Source organism: Panthera leo, chromosome D1 (genome assembly GCF_018350215.1).
Source record: "Panthera leo isolate Ple1 chromosome D1, P.leo_Ple1_pat1.1, whole genome shotgun sequence".
In the NCBI taxonomy this organism is placed as follows: Eukaryota; Metazoa; Chordata; class Mammalia; order Carnivora; family Felidae; genus Panthera; species Panthera leo.
Window position 1 is genome coordinate 20,007,499 of NC_056688.1, and position 24,914 is coordinate 20,032,412.

At 44.6% G+C, this 24,914-nt stretch overlaps 1 protein-coding gene across 1 annotated transcript in view; it reads left to right on the plus strand.

Annotated features, from left to right (window-relative positions):
* JHY (junctional cadherin complex regulator) overlaps positions 1 to 24,914 on the plus strand; it is a 60,163-nt gene that overhangs the window by 8,893 nt on the left and 26,356 nt on the right. Inside the window, 2 exon segments of the mRNA XM_042906567.1 lie at positions 7,937 to 8,360; positions 8,362 to 8,454. Coding sequence (XP_042762501.1) covers positions 7,937 to 8,360; positions 8,362 to 8,454 — 517 coding nt within the window.

Here is a 24,914-nt window from a genome sequence, read left to right on the forward strand (position 1 = left end):
TTCATTTTTATTGACTTTATTGGATAGATTTTCAATTTAAGGACATCGGATGGCCAACCACTTGAAATATATTACGCTGCCTTCCTTACTCCACACAGTATTTGGGGGAACAGCTACCAGCATTTTTGTTGTTTGTTTCCGATCACGTGGGAGTGGCTGTATCAGAGAAGTGACTTTTAGCCGTAGGTATTAGTCATTTGTTTTCTTTTCATCCGTTTGTTCAGAAACTCTGCTGTAGTTAAACCTCGGTGCCCTCCTCCGGGAAGGCAGGGTGCCATCACGACGGATGAGCCGTCAGAGACAAAAGTAAAGTATGTGCGTGGGCATAGATTGTGTCCATTAAAGGCAGAGTCCCCGCCAGAAATGCTAACGCCACAGTGCCCTGGGGTTTAATGTCCTCGGAGACCACCACCAGTTCCTTTCTGGCTTATTTCAAAATTGGGATGCTTACTGCGTTAAATTAGTAAATAGCGAGTTCCGAACCTCACAAAGCAGAATTTAAATTCACATCACCTACAATCCTGTGAGTTTATCAAGATGATTAAGCAGATTATAACCAAGTTACTAAAGGAATGGCTTAATCCATGGCCTTTATTGTATTCATTTTATTTCTACTCCCTGGCAAGTGTGAAAATATAGAAAGCTTTCATTACTATACATTTTGAATATATTGAATTTAAAATGAATACTTTTTCCAATTCGTTTTTTTTTTTTTTAATGTTTATTTTTGAGAGAGAGGGAGGGAGGGAGGAAGGGACAGAGAGAGGGTTCCTCGCTGACAGCAGAAAGCCCAATGCGGGGCTCGAACTCATGAACCATGAGGCCATGCAAACCGTGAGATCATGACCTGAGCCAAAGTTGGACGCTTACTCAACTAAGCCACCCAGCCACCCCTCCACCTCTTATGTACGTTGGTGAGTTTAGCACAATGGATGCAATCCAATGAATAAAACTGGATTCTTAGAGCTGCAGGGCTCTTAAAGCCCAGCCTATTTTCCTTATCGTCCAAAGGAGGAACCGAGGGCCGAGGGCGGTGAAGAGATTCACCCAAGTGCACCCAGCCGGTCAGTGGCAAAATCTGGACTTGGGATCCATGGTTCAAGACCTGTCCCTTCCACTGCTTTTCTCATGACATCACGGCTACCTTGCAGGTACAATGCTGTCAATATCTGGTATCTCAAAGACAGGACATTCTATCTAAAGAAAGCGTAAGCACCTAGACATTTTATAAATCCAAGGCTCTGCTTCTAAGAAGGCAGCGTTTCTGCAGATCAAAAAGAACATCCAAGGCCTGTGCGGAAAATTCCTAGTGAGCGCTGTAACCCTCACTGACTGCGAGGAATTATGTTTCTAAATACTGCACATGCAACATTTTCCTTGTGAAGGTGTAGGTTGGCTTTGTTTCACGTAAGTGATAGAAGTGAGGTACTAGGATTTTACACTGCGATTACACACACACACACTCTTTACAGCATTTATTTTCCTTTAAGTCGCAGATTGCCCTTGAATCAAGGCTGAACGTGGGGCAAATATCTGGTTCTTTTGCCGCCATAAATCTGTGGTCAACAAAGAAGGGACTGTAGTCGGAATTACCCATATTATAGAATTGCTGTAAATAAAATCCATTCGGTACCATCCAATCCCTTCTCTTCGGTGTGTTTCCGTAGATAGTGTTTGGCCTTCAGTTCATTAAAGCAACATTCTTCCATTAAAACGTTTAATTTTTTTTTTTTTTTTTTTTAGCAGAATGCCTACATTAAATGAAATTTCCCGAACTGTAAACAACCTACCCGAAGTACATCCGTATTGTTTGTGGCACCATTTTATTTCATACTTGCAGAAGTGATTTTTTAATCCTTTGGATTTATTTCATTTGATTTACTTAAAAGCCATTGATTAAAAGATTAACATGAGCCTAGAATTCAGAAATCCTTGGCAGTGATTGCCAGTTTTCTAGTTCCTTAAAGAAGCATTAAAAACTTTACACTTAAACAAAAATTGAATTTGCTGTTCATATGCATAAAAGATTTAATGGCATATAAATTGGGAATAATTGGTCTGTTTGAAAGGATTAAATTAAACCTAAATCAATAATAACATGTGCAGTTTCAATTTAACTGCCTACTTAAAATAAAGTGGCAAATAAATAACTGCTAAATGATTAATAGCAGTGCTTTCATTCACCTCCTCAACAGGCAAAATGGCCAGTTATTGAATATTTTATTATGAGTGCCAAGGATGTTAATTGTGCTAGAAACATGCTCTAATTTTAGTAGGTTTTTTTTGATCGAGTGCTATGCTACATGTGAGGCTCTTCATTAAATGGAGATTTGATTTTATTTTGTTTGGAGTACGGTAAGTCCTCGAATACGGTCCATGAAAGCCAGCAAATATCATGGTGCATGCATAGGAGACCACCCTCCCCTGCCTCTCCGCGTCCGTGTCTTACCTAGGCATCTGAAGAGGAGACCTTGCATCTGTTGTCTGAACAGTAACAAAAGAGTTGTGTCCGCATTGTCTGTGTAACCTTTCTAGCGAACGCGGAGGAAAAGAAGTGCATGTTTTGTGTGCAGATGATTACCGATGAAGGAGCACTTCACGCTCATTTTGTTCCCGCGTGTTGACCTGGACCACGAAACATAATTGAGCGTCTTTGCACACAAGCCCGGTACAATGGGGATCCTTCAGTATCATGTTCTGTTTCGGCCATTAGATTTGTTTCTGTGAAATAGTACAGCTTCCCGTGCCCGTGATTTTGCGAAACGTAACCTTTCATTTGTTTCAACGTAGAGTTTCCATCTAGACGGGGGACCGAGGGGAGACTTTGAGACAGTCGTGGCCTGCGTAAGTGGCACAGCGTAATTAAAGCTCTTAGAAGAGCCACGGTTTCAGATTTAAATCTGCCATGCAAACATCATTAGAGTTTTCTCTCCACACGATTGGCTCAAAACCAGTTTTCTCAGCCAAAGCCATTAATTCTTTCTGATTTGTTTCCAATCCTGTTGCGTTTTCTAGGTTCCACTTATAAACACCAGTCTCTCTGCGGCGTGTGATCTAGTTTGTTGAGGCCTGAAAGTACAGTTATTTCTGTAGATCTAAAGTAATTTAATTCTCCCCGTTTTATCTTTCCCCTCATCTTTCAGCAGGTTCTTAAAATACTTCACCACGGGGCTGAAATTTCTTAATCCCATCTCCTAAACTATAGCTCAAAAAGATTGTCCACGGTGCCTACATCGTGGTTAAAAAAAAAAAAAAAAAAAAAAAAAAAAATTGGATTTTTAAAGATAAGTGTTAATCCTTCAAGGCCACTCAGGTGCCACTTAGTGCATCACAAGACAGCCTTATGTTCTGGAAATAACATAAGCCCCAGGGAGAGAAGAATCCCTTGAGATCTATCAGCAGGAAGCACGATACACAACACTGTTATGTCACGGTGACTGTGACACTCAGCAAGCAAAGAACGGTGACAGAGCTCACTGACATAGCCTATGGGCAAGCATTCGTACGTATTAATTCACTTAATCCCCTCAACGGCGCTGTGAGATGGGTACTGTTCTTATCCGCACGTTACCGACGAGGAAGCGCAGAGAAAGTAAATAATTGGCCCACGCCCACACGGTTACTGGCGGCATCAGGAATTGTGAATATGGGCAGTCTGATTTGGGCCGCCTGTCCTTAGACGCTCTGCTACACCATTTCTCAGAACCAAAGTACTCCCTGTCATTATCCAGGCAGGAAAAGCACCACGGAGATGATGTATGACTGAGGAAGGTCTACGGTCGCGACTGCGGGCATAATGCCATTCCCGGCGGATGCTGGTTAAATACGACGACCACTCTGAGCGCTCGTCTTACTGCAGAGATAAAACCAGGGAAACCATATCCTTCAATCCTCGAAGACTACCTATTTTTTTTTTTTTTTTTTGATAATAATAAGCACCCCTCAGCGTATCGCTTCTTCTGTGAGTTTATCACAGGGTCATAGAAGGATAGAACTGAAACGGACTTTGAGGTGATCGTCTAGCAACTGACTCTGGAAAGAAGAGGTTACCACGTTTTCAGTGATAAGCAAGGTTGTGCAGCCCCCCCTATTTTAAATACCCATAATATGCTGCATGCTTCTGTACACATCTAACTTCTGCCTCGATTGTGAGAGCTGGCACAGAAAGCCTGTTTCCTTTCCAGCAGGTAAGATCCACCGGCCTGCTTCTGTTTGCTCACCACGCTCCAATGCCTACGCACCCGGGGAGCCGCTCGGCGCATAAGTGACTCACTCGCTTAACTCACATGCGGCAGGCCTCGCTCCGTGACCGCCCGCGGGGATAGCTGCACAACACAGGCCACCGACCCCGCGGACAGGAGCCAGGGCAGGCTGCCGCCGTCTCTGCCCCGGCTCCACCACGTGTTCGCTCTGTGACCTTGGCAAAGTTACACAAGCTCTCCGGGCCTCAGCTTCTTCATCTATTAAATGGGGAGCATGAGAGTACTGCCCTCACAGGGTTGTTCTAAGGAAGAAACTGGAGATTCGCCGTGAGCGCTCCCCCTCCCTGGCACGCAATAAGTATGCTGCCTTCCCAAAGCCAGCCCGTCACATCCCACCCCGACCGAGCAGCCGAGCAGATCCCCAAAGTGATGCGTCACTCTAATTTTTTTTTTTTAACGCTTATTTATTTTTGAGACAGAGAGAGACAAAGCATGAACAGGGGAGGGTCAGAGAGAGGGAGACACAGAATCCGAAACAGGCTCCAGGCTCTGAGCTGTCAGCACAGAGCCCGACGCGGGGCTCGAACTCACAGACCGCGAGATCATGACCTGAGCCGAAGTCGGCCGCTTAACCGACTGAGCCACCCAGGCGCCCCGATGTGATGTGTCACTCTTAACGGAGAGCAAAGAAGGGGACTCTATCTGTCCGAAACACCAAATACATACGCACACCTCTAGAGACAATCCGTTCCCAAAACTCATCGCCTGGACTGTTCAAAAGTATTCGTGTCTAACACCTCTGTTCTCTAATTAAGTTATTTTTGCTCAATGAAAGCCAGACTCTCGAGTTCACTGAGGTACATACAGGCCAGGTTCCTTCGCAGGGTTCACAAAGCCTTTCAAAGACCTCCCCTCTGCTTCGCCCTGAGCTCTCCTCAACCTGCCCTCCTCCCGCCCTCCGCTGCATCCGTACAGAATCTGTCATCAGGTCCCTCATCACTGCCACTGTAAACTGCCTGTTTCCTGGTCTGTATTCCCCACAAGGCAGGGAGCCCATCGCTGTATCCCCGAGCTCAGTAAGTGCTCAGTAAATACCTGTAGAGTCACTGAGTGAGCAAACGAGTGAGGGAAGTTAAATTCTGTGAAACAGAGCAAATGAATGAACAAGGAGAGTTAAACGTTATGTTTTCCTTTCAATATGTACTGGATACGGGGAAACGGCACTCTTCTTCATGTAAAAAAAAAAAAAATTCATGGCTTTACTGAACATTATATGATTATATTGAAGATAGAATCAAGGTACCCCTTCCTCTCTTCTTCCCTAAACCACCGCCAATGAACCCTATGTTTAACTCATTACAAACCAAGCCTTGAAAGCTTTCACTAATTTGGTTCCAGGCAAGAAGCTTTTCTGCATGTTTCGAGTCTAATTTCCTACACTGTTGGGTTTTTAAAAATTATCATCCGATGCCACATTTGTGTTGACTCGAGTATTTTTGAGGCCCAGTTATTTAAGAAACACCCGTTAACTCCTCTGTCCATAGCTCAGGGTGGAGTACTAAGGGCAGAGGTTAGGGAAGGAAGGGTGACACTTAAGTCCCTGTTGCCCAGAACCTTAACTAGGTCAAGAGGCAAAGTTACCACAGTGAAAATAAGCAAATACAAACCCTTAATTATGACATAACTGCCTCATTTTGATGCTTATGCAAGCCCAACAAGTAAACAAAATATAATTTTTCCCTACTTACAGACCAGAGAGACTGGCTCAGAGATGACAGCATTCGATGCACAGATAGGTAAGGACAGACCCAGAGCTGTCCAGTCCCAAGTCCAGACTGTGCCCTGCTGCACCACTCCGTGTCCCCGCTACCTGCCCAAAGAGACCCACGGAACCAGGCGAAAGGCAAGGCCAAGGGGTGCCTGGGTGGCTTGGTCGGTTAAGCGTCCGACTTCGGCTCAGGTCATGATCTCACGGTCCGTGAGTTCGAGCCCCGCGTCGGGCTCTGTGCTGACCGCTCAGAGCCTGGAGCCTGTTTCAGATTGTGTCTCCCTCTCTCTCTGCTCCTCCCCTGTTCATGCTCTGTCTCTCTCTGTCTCAAAAATAAATAAACAAAAAAAAAAAAGGCAAGGCCAAAATACAGTGCATTCAACATGACAAGACCTCACCCAGGAGAAAGGTCCCCCTCAAAGCCCCAGAGGCACGTAACCCTGTGCTGCCTAGGGGGTTGGCTAAGCTGCACAACCGGGTGTCTGGCTTCCCGACACGTGGGCGCAATCTCCCTTCAGGCATTTTGCTGGAAGAGCTTATCATTTCGCTTCCCTGGGCGGAGAAAGAAAAGCAACCAACTCCAAGAAGTTCTCCGTCTTAATACGTGAACCCCAAATTCAAAATGACGGTTTAGCAAGGCATGGGAGTTTTGTGGTGTTGCCCTAATTTTTGCCTTACATCGAAGCAAAAGAAATCTAGGTCCACGTTAAGAGAAGTAAATTAGCCGTAGGGGCACCATTAGTCTGTTTACCCAGCATAGAATTACGTCCTCTGTAAACGGGAATATCAAGTAGCATAAAAAGCCTAGGTGATTTACATTTTCTTTTTGATTAGAGGATTGCGAGTACCGTACTCAAGGAAGGAAAATCTCCCCCATTTAGCTTTTGAAGATCAAAGGGGCCATTAAATATGCCATATTACCAGCATTTTTTTTTTTTCTTTTTTGGTTAAGACCGGGAGGTGCTTTACAAATTGAGACTGTCAGGAGGAAAAGGGAAGACTTTATTTGGGGTCATATGCACGGATTATGGACTGGCCCGTGTCCCTAAGGCAGGACCCTACGTTTAACCTTTGGCTGAAACAGGGCTGTCCTACAGCTTAAAGCACATGCTGACCTGTCTGCTGCTCTGTGTGCATCGATCCGACCAACGAAAAGAATATGAACTGAGGATGAGTTCGGATTCTCGACATTTGGGGATCTTTCTGTACCGCATCTGATAAAACCTACAAAGACAAAGTGAAAAGTAAAATCGCTTTACAGGAGGATGAACCTACGCGGGTATTCAGTTGAGACAAATCTTGCTTTCCCTCACAAAAGGCGCAGACCGAGGAAAATAGCATCCAGGCAGCTACATTTTCTTCCTAGATAAGCAGTCAAATGTGTATGTCACCAGCCAAAACGTGAAATCAATTTTATCTTCATTAGCCGAAGCACTTAAGGTGTGCATAATAGCCTCCCTTAAACCAGTGAGTCACTGACATTTATTTTTCAGCTGTTTTTCTGGCATTTATAAATTAACTATCCCCCACTTTTATTCTGTAATTTAATGAACTGGGGTAATTAAGACCTTTTCGTCCTTAGGTACAGCGTGTAAACCTAATCTGAGCCTCAGATAGGTCTTGAACGTATAGATAGTAAAAGAATGGCTCAGTAGGTTAAGCATCTGACTCTTGATTACAGCTCAGGTCAAGATCTCATGGTTTGTGAGAACGAGCCCTACACTGGGCTCTGCACAGACAGTGCAGAACCAGCTTGGGATTCTCTCTCTCCCTCCCTCTCCCTATCCCTCCCACATGTGCACACCCTCTCCCCGCCTCTCTCAAAGCAAATAAATAAACATTAAAAACAAAAAAGATAGTAAAGAGGAAAATTATAGGAGAAAGATTTAAGTAGGATAATCAACTAAATATAACGAGTAAGTTCATTTTGATGAAAGACTTGACATTTTCCTTCTGCTTTGGGCAGCCAACAGCCGGTAGAGGATAAATATTCAGACCTGCGATACGACCCAAACTGGAAGAGTAAGAAAGAGGAGAGGAAGTTCTTGACTGTGGAAGCACTGCCAGAGTCTGTAGACAGCTCGACTGAAAATCTGACTTCAGGTCCACTGTACCCCTCCAAGGAGACGTCCATGGAACTCCCTGGGGGAAAGGCGGAACAGAAGAGGAGCCCACAGAGCGTTGCCTCCTTACTTGGCAGTGAATTTTTAAGCCCGAACTATGAGCGCGGCACCCATCACAGCCAGCCATCTTCGGAGCTGAGCGACCGTGATCTGGAGAAGTCCAGCAAGCTCTCTCCGTGCTTGAAGAGTTCAAGTTCACATAATGAGGTTTTTCTGCCAGGATCACGTGGCCGGCGGCGAAGGAAGTCCAAACAATATTTTGTGGAAAAAAAACAAGCTGACTCTGGGATTACCTACTCCTAAAACGGACTCGTATCTTCAGCTTCACAATAAAAAAAGGGGGGACATTCTCTCAGAACAGGTATGTAAGTGCTCCTTTCTCTCTTCCCAGCCCTAGACTGGGATTTGCCCTTGTTTGAAATGGCTGGAGACCACTTCCTTTGAGATGGTGATGTCATTGTAACCACATGGCTAAGACAGATGTCCTTGCTCTTCTTTGAGGCATCAGGGGAGTTAGTCCACTAATTCTTAAGAGCAAAATCAAAGCCATCAATGGCTTACAATGCTATAATAATTCAATTATATCCAAAATATCTCCATTCAAGGAAACAGAATTTAAAAAGAAATTTTTTTTAATGTTTATTTTTGAGAGAGAGATACAGAGACAGAGTGCGAGCAGGGGAGGGGCAGAGAAAGAGAGAGAGAGAGGGAAACACAGAATCCCAAGCAGGCTCCAGGCCCTGAGCTGTCAGCACAGAGCCTGACGCGGGGCTTGAACTCACGAGCTGTGAGATCATGACCTGAGCTGAAGCTGGACGCTTAACCGACTAAGCCATCCAGGCACCCCAAATGCAGATTTTTTTTTTTAACTGCCTATTCCATTAGATAAAATAGAGGACTGAACGTATGGTTCCCTGTGCTGGTTGCCTGGTTTTCAACCCTCTTAAATGCCCAATACGACGGAGGTGACGTGACAAACTCACATCAGAAACAGCAACTCACATACACAAGTCATTCTCAACTTAGATTTTAGATACATATTGTGTGGTAGTGGGAGAGGGGCGGGGTACAACATCTGGTGGTTTGGTCATCGTTTTTAATCCTCCAGGTGATTTTATTACCTTTCCAACCATGATTGATAGTCACTACACCTTCCTTTATTCTGTGCAGATGATATAATTAAACTTTAGTTTCTCCATTATAAAAGTGGAATAAATACCCCCCCCCCTTCCTCATCTGATCATTTCTAGAATAAATTCTATCCCAGACGATGGATTCAAAATCTATTTCATGGGCACTCATAACCATCCTATCAGCCCACCTCCTGGTGGATGTGTCTGTGGATGTAAGAAAAGAAGGTCTGGGGCGCCTGGGTGGCTCAGTCGGTTAAGCGCCGGTCTTCGGCTCAGGTCATGACCTCACGGCTCGTGGGTTTGAGCCCCACGTCAGGTTCTGTGCTGACACAGAGCCTGGAGCCTGCTTCGGATTCTGTGTCTCCTTCTCTCTGCCCCTACCCTGCTTGCGAGCCCTCTCCCTCCTCTCTCTCTCAAAAATAAATTTTTTAAAATTGTTAAGAAAGAAAAGAAGGGCCGGATCAGTATATCTACCTTCCTTATTGGGGAAATAGCTTGAAATTCATTACCGACTAATGTGGAATCATTTTCAAATAAGAAGGAAAGGTTATTAAATGAGGATGCCCTTAAACGCATTCCAGATTCAAACTGGTATTATTTAAAGTGCTCTAACCTGTTCTAACCTGTAGCTTATCTTTTCCCTTCTTTTTTTTTTTTTTTGATAGAACAAGAGAGATGAGGTAGATGAACATTTGAGATTTTCCCTTAATTCAGAAAATCCTTTTATAGTCTTAAAGGATTAGGGTCACATCCTTGCCTTGGTAACTAATAATAAAGCAAAGGAATGGATGTACTATATTCAGCTGAATTATCAAAACACTTAGCGGAATTCAATTTTGACCCAATTTTAGATGTTAACGTAATTTTTATGAAACTTAGGTGGAATTGTGAAGTTTGCTTCATTGCCCATTTAAAAATATAAATAGGGGTGCCTGGGTGGCTCAGTTGGTTAACCGTCTGACTTTGGTTCAGGTCATGAGTTCAAGCCCCACGTCAGGCTCTGTGCTGACAGCTCAGAGCCTGGAGCCTGCTTCGGATTCTGTGTCTCCCTCTCTCTCTGCCCCTTTGCCACTTGCACTCTCTCTCTCTCTCTCTCTCAAAGATAAGTAAACATTAAACAATTTTTTAATATAAATTCAACAGTCCAGTATCTGTGAAAAATGCTTAGCCAGTAATTTCCCCCAGACAAGAACAATATTTTTCATTTATTTTTAAATGTGTTCTCCAAAGAAGCCAATCTAGGAGAGGCAAATAATGAAGCCAAAGGAAACAGTTATATGTCTACTAATAAAAGTGAAAATAACTTTATTATAAACTCTTTAATTACTGATTTTTTTTTTTCTTAACATTTATTTTTGAGACAGAGAGAGAGAGAGAGCATGAACAGGGGAGGGTCAGAGAAAGAGGGAGACACAGAATCTGAAACGGGCTCCAGGCTCTGAGCTGTCAGCACAGAGTCCGACACGGGGCTCAAACCCTCAAGCAGCGAGATCATGACCTGAGCCGAAGTCGGACGCTCAACCGACTGAGCCACCCAGGCGCCCCTAACTGCTGATTTCTTAATTGGTAATTTTTCTTAGTAGTTGTAACTTAATTTACAGACAACATTGGGGTGAATTGACTGTCAGTGATTCCACAGCATAATTCTGTGTTATGCCAGTGAGGAAGCTTCAAAGCATTTTTGGCCCGCTCAATCTTTAAGCTCATGAATTAGTCTTTGAAGTGGCCATTGACCTTGTCTGCCACTTGGTCCAGGTTTAAATGTTGAAGGGCTTATTTATAATTATAATCGAAAGTGTTTCTTCATCATTTCCCAACATATATTTCCTTCATCTTACTCCATTTAAAAAAAAAAAAAAGGTAGCAATTTAAAAATAAACAGGCTAGAAATCAGTTTGACCTAACAGTGATATGATACGTGTAACTTGTTTTACTGCATTATAGTCAATAGCATAGAATGACGTGTTCCTTTCATTATCTATATATGAAACATGTGCAGGTCTTTTTGCCAGTAGAGATTAAAAGTTCCCTTATGGGCAAGAACTATGCTTTGGACTTATCTTTTTTTTAGCTTATTTATTTATTTTGAGAGAGAGAGAAAGAGAGAGCGCGCGTGAGCAGGGGTGGAGCAGGGAGAGAGAGAGGGAGACAGAGAGAGAATCTCAAGCAGGCTCCATACTGTCAGTGCACAGCCCGATGTGGGGCTCGAACCCAGGAACCGTGAGATCATGACCTGCGCTGAAGTTGGATGCTTAATCGACTGAGCCACCCAGGCGCCCCACTTTGTAGTTATTTTTAATCTTCGTGGTAATGAGCCTAACATACTACAAGGTCTCAGTAAATATATGGGAAATGAAAACTGAATCTCTTCCATCACCTCCAAACTTATTCTCTTCAGTATAGTTTATTTGAGGGGGAAATAGTATCTCCAGAGCAGTGGTTAGAAAGCCTCACTGGGTATTAGATTCACCTGAGAAACGAATTGTAAAATGATTCTTGGCTTCCCCCAGACCAACTGACATCTCGGGGTAAGATCCTGAGAGCCGGTATTTTTCTTTCAAAGCTCCCCAAGTGATTCTAATATTTAGCCAAGATTGAGAGAATCCTTGATCTAACGGAGTGGTTCAGGGGCACCTGGGTGGCTCAGTTAGTTAAGCATCTGACATCTTGATTTTGGCTCACGTCATGATCTCCCGGTTCGTGAGATCGAGCCCCGCATCAGGCTCTGCACTGACAGGGCAGAGCCTGCTTGGGATTCTCTCTCTCCTCGCCTCTCTCTCTCTGCCCCACTCTCTTGCAAAATAAATAAACAAACAAACATTCAAAACAACAACAACAGTGGTTCCCAAACGTTAGTGTGCATCAGAGCCAACTGGAGGGTTTATTAAGACAGACAGCTGGACCTAACCTAGGGTTTCTGATGTAGTAGGCATAGGGTGGGACCCAAGAATTTGAATTTTCTACATGGTTCTGAGTGATGCCACTTCTGCTATCAGGCCCACTGAGAACCATGGATCTTTTTTTCCCCTCAAACTTTTCGAAGGCACTAATGAGCCACCTCAGGATCTTGTTAAAATGCAGATTTCGATCGAGTAGGTCCGAGGCGAGACTTAATTAAGAGTGTTCATTTCGAACAAATTCCCAGGTGATGTCAAGGCTGCTGGACCACACATAAAGCGCATACAGGGGTTTCCAGAGACCCAAAGTCAAAGTTGGGTACGTGAGTACCCACAGAGCATTGATGTTTTCAATGGCCGATAGGATTGTTCTGTGGGTTTGGGAGCAGGAGGTTAAGTATTGGGGGTGGCAGGTGCGGAAGTTACTGTTTGGGATTAAGCAGCATCTATCTGGAAGGTTTTCATATTTGAAAATCTATTGTCTCCTCCTAATTTCTTTGAAAAAGATGACAAGTGTCTTACAACTAGAAATACTGAAAGGACAAATGACACCTGTTGCCAAATGAATGACTTAATGTCAATTGCCATTACACAGCCAAGGAAACCAGCTTCTTAATACATTTTATTGTTGCAAGCATCCCTGCCCAGTTGAGTAATACAGGGTCTTAAGTAGTGTATTGTATTTGGGAAGATTTGATAGTAAATCTAAGGGGCACCTGGGTGGCTCAGTTGGGTAAGCATCCAACTTCAGCTCGGCTCGTGATCTCATAGTTTTTGAGTTCGAGCCCTGCTTCGGGCTCTGTGCTGACAGCTCAGAGCCTGGAGCCTGCTTCACATTCTGTGTCTCCCTCTCTTTCTGCCCCTCCCCTGCTTACACTCTGTCTCTGTCTCTCTCAAGTAAATAAATAAACATTAAATTTTTTTTTAAAAAAAAGAAAGTAAATCTAAGAAATTTACATTTAAAGAAGTCAACTGTTTTTTTAAAAAACAAAACTCCAAAAAAAGCTGATTAAGTTCAGATGAAATCTAAAACCAGGAATAATAAAGAAAGCTCTGGAAATTAAGAATCATGCGAGAGGGGCGCCTGGGTGGCTCAGTGGGCTGAGCGTCCAACTTCAGCTCAGGTCATGGTCTCACAGTTCGTCGGTTCGAGCCCCACGTTGGGCTCTCTGCTGACAGCTCAGAGCCTGGAGCCTGCTTCAGATTCTGCGTCTCCCTCTCTCTCTGCCCCTCCCTCTCTCTCTGCCCCTCCCGCTCTCAAAATGAATAAACATTAAATTTTAAAAAAATTAAAAAAAAAAGAATCCTGAGAGAATCTACTACTACCACATAGTGTATTATAAAGTCTCGATAATTAAATACTAGGGTAACATTTAATGCATATACAGACATTAAAAAGTGGTAGAAAGTCTAGAAACAGAGCCAAATTGCATACGGGAGTATAGGATATGATACTACGATTCGACGAAGCAGGATCTCAAGTCAGTGAGGAAATGATGGCTTGTTCGATAAAACAAATGGGTAGCCATCTGGGCAAAAATGAAGTCATATCCATACCTCATCATACAACAAGCTAAATTCCAAATGGGTCTAATATTTAATTGAAAAAATTAAACCGTAAAAATACTAGGTGGAAAAAAAACAAAACAAGAAAATTCTCCTATAACCTCAAAATGGTTCACAGTCCAAAATCTATAAAAGACCGAGAAATTTGACTACATATCAAAAACTTCTGCAGAGAAAAAGCCTAAGGAAGTCAAAATATAAAGAACAAAGTAGAAAAATACTTCTAATTCATATCATAGATGGAACACTAATATCTCCAATATATAAAGAGCTCCTAGAAATCAAGACCAAAAAATCCCAATATAAAAATACACAAAGGCGGGAATAGATAATTCACAGAAAAGTTAATACCTGTATCTATGAAACATGAAAAGATCCCCAACCTCAGTCACTAGGCCTCAGCCTTTAGGCCAAAACAGTACAGAATAGTTGGTGAGAGAATAAATTAGTATAATTGATACGGAAGACATTTTGTTAATATCTATTTAAAATACAAATACATTTACTCCTTGAAAAAGTAAAGCATAATGGCTAATAGACTTTTGAGCCACGGCAGCTGGCACTGACACCTGCTAGCTGTCTGACCGTGGGCAGGTGGCTTAACCTCTATGTGCCTCAGTTTCCTCATCCTTAAAAAAATAAATAATAGTACTTTCCTCCCAGAATTATTAAGAAGATTAAATCAATGGGTTAATATAGGGAGTGTGCTTAGATCAACGCCTGGCTTATAGCAAACACTACACAAGTGTTAGCAATGATTATGATTTTTTTTTTTTTTTTTTAAGTAGGCTCTGTGACCGGCATGGAGCCCAATGCGGGGCTTGGACTCACGACCCTGAGAACAAGATGTGAGCTGAGATCAAGAGTTGGACACTTGGGGCACCTGGGTGGCTCAGTCTGTTAAGTGTCTGACTCTTCATTTTGCCTCAGGTCATGGTCTTATGGTTCGCGGGATCAAGCCCCGCACTGGGCTCTGTGATGACAGCACAGGGCCTGCTTGGGATTCTCTCTCTCCTCTCTCTGCCCCTCCCCCTTTTGCACGCTGTCTCAAAACAAATAAATAAACATTAAAAAAAGAGAGAGAGAGAGAGGCGCCTGGGTGGCTCAGCCGGTTGAGCTTCTGACTTCGACTCAGGTCACGACCTTGCGGTCTGTGAGTTCGAGCCCCACGTCGGGCTCTGTGCTGCTGACAGCTCAGGGCCTGAAGCCTGCTTCGAATTCTGTGTCTCCCTCTCTCTCTGCCCCTCCCCCACTCATGCTCTGTCTCTCTCTTTCTGTCAAAAATAAACATTTAAAAAAAAAAGAGAGAGTTGGACACTTACCCGACTGAGTTCCCCAGGCACCCCGCAATGATTATTTTTATTTGACCCAATACATTCCACTCCTAGGCATTTTTCCTAGTTACGTATGTGCAGTTTTTAAATAAATCGTGTATAGGATTATTCATTCAGCCTTATTTCTAATACCCAAATGTCTACTATTTGGGGCATACTGAAATTATAGTACATCCATAAAGTAGAGGACATTGTAACTGTTAAAAAAAAAAAAAAAAAAAAAAAAAGAATGGGGATGTTCTCCATGACCTCTTATGGATAACTTATCAGGGCTTATTAACAGAGAAAGTAAAGGTGTAGAAGAATGGCACATACAGTGGAAAAAAAGTGAGGAAGAATAAAGATATACGTTTTGTTCGGAACGCATAAAAAACCCTGATAGGACTGGCGGGCGTTAATTGCAGAGGGTGGACGGGGGACAGAGTGAGAGCACAGCTTTTCCCTTTATATCCTTTGATAGCTGCTCTCTTTTGAACCATGCCTATGGATCCACAATACACAACATCTTGTAATAACCCTTGCAACTATACACCCCCGAGTGCTTGGGGGTGACCTAAAATGCATTCTCTGCTTTTAAATAATGACTCAGAACCACCGACTTTTCAATTCAATTGCTCCGCAATTTTTTGTGTGTGCCATTTTTCACACATCTGCTGATCGTACATTAAAATGCACTGGAAATCACCTTGAAATGCACGAGAAGATCTTTATCACATGCCGTGGAAAGCAAGGAACTGACATAAAAACGCACACACACTAGAGGGCACCTAAGGATCACAGTCAGCCAGGAGCTTTGCTGGTGAGTGTTCAAGGCTTAACTTTTTTATTCATGGTTTGTTCAGCGTTTGCTGGAAACACACCAGGATTTGAGCCCATGTATGATCTATCATGAAAAGAAAGTCGGGTCTTGAAAAAGGAGCTACCTTTGTGTCTTGATTCCAGAATGACTCTGAAGACTGATAAAGGTGAAATCTAGCATGCCTGGAAAACAGCAGGAACAGCTTTAGACACGCTATTCGTCTCCTGGCCTTCCTTAGAAAGTACAGATGCTTTTCAAGTGCAAATACAGAAACGTTATTCAGTCGCCCTATAGCCTTGAAGCCAATATAAAGCCCTGTAAGTATCCACTACCCATTTTGAAGGTCAACGTACGTTTGTGGCTCTTGCTGCGACAGCAGGTCAGTCAGCCCACACGCCTTTAATGAGCACCAACGATGTGCTCGGTGCTGTGCTCGGCATGTAACAGAAAACAAGACACACAGAGCCTAGTCTTCAAGGAGCTTACCTTCCAGTCACGTGACAGAGGCAAGAAACGTGTAACAAAATAATTTCAAACGCCAGTAAAAGCCTCAGAGGATGCTGAATAGCTACTTAATAAAATGACGAGGGGGAGCCTAACTGGGATGGTTGGGTTCTTGGGAAGGGCTCGGAGACGTCGTCCAAGTTGAGGCCTGGACGGACGGGAAAGGGAAAACGTCGGGGGCTCTGGGGGGACCAGCTTCGTTCGGTCTGTGCCCGCCTTGGGAGCAGCGTTCTCCCGTAGGGGCAACACGATGTCATGGGAGAAAAAAACAAAACCAACACAAAGCGCTAGTTTGGGAGTCAGACCATCATGGATTATACATCCTGGCTCCCCCGACGTCCTAGGTGGTGGCACTTCCTAGACATCTGAGCAAGGGATTCTTTAAACCTTACCTTCTTCATCCATTACGTGGGGTCAACGTCTGCCTTGGAGGCTTATTGGAAAAAAAGTTATACAAAGCCCCCGACGCACTGCAGACACTCAGCAGAGGGAAGCTGTTACCAACACTGGGCATTCCGAAGCCACGGCTTCTAAACAGATTGTTTTCTTTTTTCAGGTTACCGTGACGCAAAAGGAAAGGGATGGGGCTTCAGGTGGGATAAGAAAGTGTAGCTAAAAGGATAGCATGTAAATGCCCTGCCAGCCCGGTCGACGGCAGGACCCCCAGAAGACCGTCCGCGAAGCAGGCAGGCAGAGGGACACTTCACACTTGCCATGTTGTAGGTCAGACTCAGACTCTCAGACTCGCACACCCTCTCCGAGACCCAGCCCCTTCCTGCTGCTTCAGTCTTTTTATTTATTTTTTGTCATCCTCCCCCTTGCATCTTCTGGGAGCTCGCGGCTCCCCGAACCCAGCATCTCCCCTGTGTTTCTGGCCACACTGATGGACGACCCTTCCCTATCTTGTTTGCTTAGGAAAACTGTACCCCCCTCTTGCGATGCAGCTCAAAGGCCTCGGCCTTGTACCACAGGTTCAGGGTTATTGGGATGACCGAATGAGATACTATGTGTGAAAGCCTTGCACGGGCATGTCGCCCTACATGTCTATTATTATTGACATTTAATTTGAACTTAGTCTCCCACTAGAGAAGATTAAGAGTTAAGTGATACATTGCTTGCCTTTTCCATAGTTTCAGCCTTAGCAAGACGTTTGGCTGTCTAGAAAATCAGGCTTTACCTTTAAATGATGATCATCTTTTTCTGAACACACCTGGCTAGAAACGTAGAATCCCGTTCTAGAGAATTCTTCCAGTCTGATGGCATGTTCGAGTCTCACCTCTTTATGCTGGTAAAAACGTTTCTTCTCCAGCGTAATTACTCTGTGCGTTCACTGATTGGCCTTTTTTTTTTCTTCTGCCCCGTGCGACCGCAACAAGAACACTTACTTACGACAGCATAATTTAAATTGAACTTTACGGTTTTGTCCAGTGTGTTGCTTAAGGCGTCTTTCCGCGTGTGCTGTTTAGCACTGGCTTGGGCTACCAGTTGTATGATCCATGGAGGGGCACTCCATTAACTCCATGTGACTGAGGAGGGATCCACGAAAAGAGAGCCTTTCCACGTAACGAAAGCATGCCCTTTCGAAAGCCAGAAGTGATCGTAACACGAGTAATCGTGCCTCAGGACAGCTTGCACAGAGGCGCCCGGTGTGCCCAACCCTTCCGGGCCATCTTGCCCAGGCCATACGGCGTGGCTCTGTGGTAAGGTCGGGAGCTGTGGCAACGGGAAGAAGCCGTTCTTTTGCGGCTGTCGGTATATCTGCTCTTCAAGACCTCCTGGCCCCGTGGCAAGCCCACAGAGTAAAGAGTGGGTACCAAGGAGCAGCTGCTGTAGTAGAGACACGTACGGCCCCGAAGGAACATAGAAGAAAAAGTGCACAAGTCTGGCAGGGGAAGTCAGAGAGGGCTTCACAGAAGAGGCAGTCGTTAAACAGATTCTTTACAAAGCAGCAGAAGGTAGCAGGTGGCGGTGGGCGGAAAAAGCATTGAGGCCTAGGGAGTGAAGTGCAATGGTGTAAAAGCAATAAGAGGATGCTGGGCCGCCTGGGTGGCTCCGTCGGTTGAGCGGCCGACTTCGGCTCAGGTCATGATCTCCCGGTTCGTGAGTTCGAGCCCCGCGTCGGGCTCTGTGCTGACGGCCTGGAGCCTGCTTAGGATTCTGTGTCTCCCTCTCTCTCTGCCCCACCCCCACTCGTGCTGTCTCTCAAAAATAAATAAATGTTAAAAATAAATTTTTTTAGAAAAGCATTGAGAGGATGCTGTTTACGTAGAAGCCCCCTAGTACAGTGGGAACCTCTAGGATACAGGTCAGGAATGATATTTGGTCAGTCAATCAAAGTGGCTTGGGTGCCTGGGTGGTTCAGTTGGTTAAGCATCTCACTCTTTTTTTTTTTTTTTAATGTTTATTTTTGAGAGGGAGAGAGAGTGTGAGCAGGGGAGGGGCAGAGAGAGAGACACAGAATCTGAAGCAGGCTCCAGGCTCCGAGCCGTCAGCACAGACCCTGACACGGGGCTCGAACTCACGAGCCGTGAGATCATGACCTGAGCTGAAGTCGGATGCTTAACCAACGGAGCCACCCAGGCGCCCCAAGCATCTTACTCTGGATTTCGGCTCAGCTCACGATCTCAGTTTCATGAGTTCAAGCCCCATGTCGGGCTCTGGGCTGGCCTAGCAGAGCCTGGTTGGGATTCTCTCTCTCTCTCTCTCTCTCTCTCTCTCTCTCTCTCTCTCTGCCCCTCCGCCTCCCCACTCCTGCTCTGCCTCTCTCAAAATAAATAAATAAACCTAAGAAAAAAAGCAGTCAAAGCAGATATGAAAAATGATAATCTGAGATAGTTGATTTTCGTGTAAAGTATATAAACATACATTAATTCACCAACCTTTAACAGAGGGGCCAAGGCCTCTTCTGTCCATGCATATGCTGCCAGGGTATTGCATCATCTTTCCTGAATCAGTCTGAGAGCTAAGATTTATACTTTGGATTTCTTACAAGCACAGGGAAAACTTAAAAAGCCTAGGATCTAAGAACATAATCTTTGATTTTGCTAATAACCATTTCCATAATCTTTTACAGCTTTCCCCCTGCCCTACTTGTCATTTTCCCTTTTGCTTTACTGGGTCATTCTAAATTATTTTGCTTAGTTTTCATGAAAATAACGACTCTCTGTTCACACACAGATTTCTCCAAATAATCTGACCTTCCCATGAATTTTATTATTTTAATAACATGTATAATAGAAATCAACAGGTTTGCAAACAAATGTAGAAAGAACTGGTAAACATACAGTTCAACTACTGCAGACAGAAATACCAAGGCATCCTAGAGAGCAGCTGGCCAGTCATGGCATCTGGCTGCGGGCATTAGTTGGGATATCTTTTTTGGTTTTTTCTAATGTTTATTTTTGAGAAAGAGAGAGCGAGCAAGGGAGGGGCAGAGAGAGAGGGAGACACAGAATCGGAAGCGGGCTCCAGGCTCTGAGCTGTCAGCACAGAGCCCGACGCGGGGCTCGAACTCACGGACCATGAGATCATGACCCAAGCGGAAGTCAGACGCTCAAGTGATTGAGCCACCCAGGCGCCCCAGGATATCTTAAAGAAGGACTAGAGGGTATTACTTAATCCAGTAAATTGAGACGACGAATACTTCCATGTTGCATGGGACTAGATTGCGTGGATGGGAGTGTAGGTATTTAGGCAGAGAAACTGGCTGGTGCCTTTCATGCAGGCCCTTGTAGGTCACTGTAATGCAGGGGCTCTCAGAATGTGGTCCCTAGATCAGTGTCAGCATTGCCTGGGAACTTATTAGACGTGCAAATTCTTGGGCCCCATCCTATACTTCTTGAATCAGAAACTCTGGGGCAAGGCCCAGGAATCTATTTTATTTTTTAATTTTGGAGAGAGTGCACACACAAGCGGGGGAGAGGGGGAGAGGGAGAGAGAGAGAATCTTAAGCAGGCTCTGTGCTCAGTGCACAGTCTGACACGGGGCTCCATCCCACGACCCTGAGATCAGGACCTGAGCTGAAACCAAGAATTAGACACTCAACCCACTGAGCCACCCAGGCGCCTCCCCCGCCCCCAGCAATGTTTTAATAAACGCTCCAAGTGATTCCAATAGATGCTCAAGATTTAGAATGCTGCGCTAAGGAAGTATCTTTTCCTCTACACGACGTAGAATCATTGAAGGATTTTGGTAAGGGAACAATTTGAATGATGTGGTCATCCAGGGGTCCCACGTCCATATTCTTAGTTGTGTTATATAGAACTCAGGCTGCTGGTTAATCGAACACAAAATCTCTTTCGTATTCTTGAAAACAGTCAATTGCATCGTTCATTTGCCTATATTTATTACCAGCTTATGGTGGGTCAGGCATTGTCTTAGGTACTTAGAATACATCACTGAACCAAATTCCAAAAAATTCCAACCACCGTGGGGCTAACTTTCTAGTAGGAGGAGACGGACAATAGACAGAATAGATAAATCAGTGCAAGGGAGAGAACTAGAGCAGAGAAACGGTGAATTTGGGGCTGGGGGGAAATTATGGTTTTAAAGAAGTCATGAAGGAGGTGAGAGAAACTAACCTAATGACCAAGGTAAGACTTGTTACAAAAGGGAAAGTACAAAGTGCCAAGGCCATAAGCTCAGGTGCATCTATTGTTAAGTAACCTCTGAGGAGTCAAGGAGGGCTTCCTGGAGGAAGTTATATTTCAGCCAAGGCTGGAACAGGAACAGTGAATGGGATTGGTCAGAATAAATCAGGTGAAGAGGGGTTTCTCAGCAAAGGATGGCCTATGTGCGGACCTAGACATAATGGTACATGTGGCCCAACCATAGAGTTGAGAAAATACGGTGTGAAAAGACCAAGAAGTATAGGATGCAGGGCCTTACAAACCTTTAAAGATTAAGGACAACGGAAAAGTGCTGAAGGTTTGTTTGTTTGTTTGTTTCATTTCTTTATTTTTGAGGGAGAGAGCACAAGTGGGGAGGGGCAGAGAGAGAAGGAGACAGAATCCAAAGCAGGCTCCAGGCTCTGAGCTGTCAGCACAGAGCCAGCGGGACCGGAACCCGTGAACTGTGAGATCATGACCTGAGCTGAAGTCGGACATTTAACCGACTGAGCCACACAGGCGCCCCTGAAGGTTTTTTTAAGTTTATTTTTTGAGAGAGAGAGAGAGAAAGAGAGAGAATCTCAAGCAGGCTCCACACTGTCAGAGCAGAGCCTGACATGCGGATCAAACTCATAACCCATGAGATTATGACCTGAGCTGAGGTCGTAGCTTAACCCACTGAGCCACCCAGGCGCCCCACTGAAGGGTTTTTTAAAGTGGTGGCTTAGCATAATTAGTTCAGGGGTTTTTTAAGCTGCGGTATCTTATAGGGAGAATGAATGTAAAAAATAATAGATCCAGAGGTCTCGAGGCCCTCAAATTCTTATTGAACACATACTTGTGAAATACATTAGGAAGTGATCGGCAGGCACGGAGAAAGCGGCCCACGGGAGCCAAAGTATCTCACGTGTATTGTCTCTAAACAGCTGAATAATTACTACAGGTCCCCAGACAATCCAAGTAGCTGTGCGACGTATCGGAGGTGGAGCCCCACCACGGCAGGCTCTCTGGACCGCCACGCCTCCACCTGTTTTGCTGGCCACGTATGAACAGAGGTGGCAGCACCCATGTGAGTGGGTGGGGACTGACAGAGCAGAATGTATGAGAAATAGGACAGAATTAATACAGCAGATCGCTCGTCAGCCAAGTTAACAAACGCTCATTGAATCCGGCGATCATGCACCGAAGGGAGGGTTTCAAAAGCAGACGTGTTGGGGTGAGGGCGGGCGAACGCTACATTTCAGAAATCAGACTCCTTGACCTGCTTTAATTTGGGCACGTGCTGGTTAATACCCCCAAGGAATAACAAGGAAACAAATTAATAGTGGGGCTCCCCATAAAGTTAAAAAAAAAACACACAACATCAAGGAATAAAGGAGCCAAACATCCAGCGATTGCAGGATTTAAGGCTAATAATACGCTTTGCAAACACAATTCAGCATGTGTCGTGCAGATACGCTAATTCACATATCGCTCTTGGTTAAAGCCTCAACTTTTTTGTGCGGTGCCGATTCTCTCTGAGAACCTGCCCAGTTTCTTTGAGAGAGAAGCCGCAGCCCAGTCTAGCTCAGCTGTAGTCAATCTGAGTTGCTTTCCTTCCTACAAACCCTCACTTCAAAGCAAGGAACATAATGTACAATTTTTTAATGGCTCTAGACCCAGGCACTCAGGCTCTCTGCTCTGCGCCTTACCTCAGTGTAAACACCTAATCAGGATTGCCCGCGCTTCATCAATAGCAGCCAAATGCAATTCGAGAACCACAAGCCTTTGAAGTCCTCCCAGCAAAGGCCGGTTTTCTAGTCTGGGATAATGACATGCCATGATTGCTGTCTTTGTTGTATCTTTTCAGTAGAGAAGCAATTATAGGCCCCAATTTAACAGAATAGACATTACGCAGCTTATGATGCTCAAAATGCAATTTCATTTGATCATTTTCTCGATTTGATTGGTATTAATAGAATGGTTCACAAAAAAAAAAAAAATAGCTGGCAGAGGTTGTGTCCCACTCCACTTTCAAAGAGATAACGTAGAAAGAAGCATGCTTTACGTGCTCGGAGTCTCTCGCTGGGGTGATTCAGACACGGAGTCCACCGAAACAGCGTGTGGATGGAAATATCACGCAGCCCACATTCTCTGGGGAAGGCAGCGTAGGGCAATGCGTTTTTAATTTGTAAATTCTTTACCAGAGGCCGTGTAGGGGATCCCATTACTGGTCGTCAAACCATCGATATCACCAGTGAAAAACTGAGTTAACGAAACCAAGTCCCCTTCCCAGAAGTCCAGGGAATCAAACATCCTAGTGGAGGCTCTAGGAGATCAACCCAACTTTTTCTCCCAGGCTCCAGATAACGTTTTTGCCCAAGACGTCACTCGTTTGAGGTTGGAAAAAGGATTATTTCCTTGACTGCTTAGGCAGCCTATTTAGACTCTTTTTAATTTTTTTCATGTTTATTTGTTTTTGAAGGAGAGACAGAACATGAGCTGGGGAGGAGCAGAGAGAGAGAGGGAGACACGGAATCGGAAGCAGGTTCCGGGCTCTGAGCTGTCAGCACAGAGCCCCACGAGGGGCTGGAACTCAAGAACTGTGAGATCATGACCTGAGCCAAAGTCGGACGCTTAACCGACTGAGCCACCCAGGCGCCAACCCCCCCCCCAACTTTTTTTTTTTTTTTAAACTCTGTTGGCCTTCATTTCTCCTCCAGGAAAGAGATGATTTTACTTTTAAATGAGTGGTGTTTCCTTTTAACATCACGGCAACAAGGGATGGAAACCTTTACAGTAAGAGGAGCAAAAGCTGTAAAACCCTAATGCTTGTATAATCCCCTTGTGTTTCTTGAACCGGTGCCATGAGAGGGACGGAGACATGGGCATCATGACACAGTGGTTCCTGACCTTGGGTGGCAGCATTCATCTTTCTTAACTATCTCAGTGCAAGTTACACTGTTTCATGGTGTTGGGAAGCTTTCCTTTCGCGGAGTAGGTAATCCTTCAAAATCTGATCAGTCCCATTTGTAATCAGAAAAATCTCCATGATCCAACGGCACAAGTCGCTCCGTGTTATTTACCAGGATGGTTCGAGCATCAACAAGTTTTGTTTTCATTTTTCCCCATTTTCAGATCAACCTCTAAGTACAGGCGCCCTGAGGAATGAGGTTATCTTTACTGTCAGTCGCTGACTTATTAATATGTAACAAATATTTCCCGCTCTTCCCTGTATTGACTCTGCATGTATGCGGAGTACGGAGCAGCAGGAGACTGGGAACACGTGAACGCACACAATGGACCCTAAACCCCATGCTTCTTCCAGGATTACACGGCTCACTCCTCGTCACGCTACGCAGCCCACCGGGGACAATTTAATAAAACAAGTATAAGATGCAAAACCTAAATTTAAAAGTTATAGCAGTTTCGAAAGGGCAAGCTCGACATTGACGAGCCATCAGGCACGGTGGCCAAAGGAACCCAAACTGGGTAGCCTGTCCCAGGACGAATGGCAAAGAAATCTCGCCACCGCGCCCGTGAATAAGAGGAGGTTTATAGCAAAGGCATCACAGTCAGCTTCTATTATTTGGGGCCATCGTCTGAACGAGCCAAACAGTCTCATTTTGTTTGACTTACTCCATTATTTCAGAAGGAAGCAGGCTAGAAATTACAGGAAGATGTATTTCTGCTCTCATAGGAAGAAATTTTATAGCAACTGGGTGGCTCAGTGATGCGACAGTATGTTCACCATCCACGAAACAGGGATTAAGAGAGCTAGTGTTTTACTCCATGGGATGGTCAAGAGGACCAGGTCTCCTACAGAAAAAAAGGAATATTCTCAAGCCACCTTATGCCTTCTCCCCTCCTTAGTCCACAGAAGGTCTTTAAACCTACAGTGACACAGACGGGCATGTGTTTATTTTATTTTGAGAGAGAGAGAGAGGGAGGGCGTGCGTGCACATGTGCACACACATGAGCAGGAGAGAAGAGCAGAGGGGG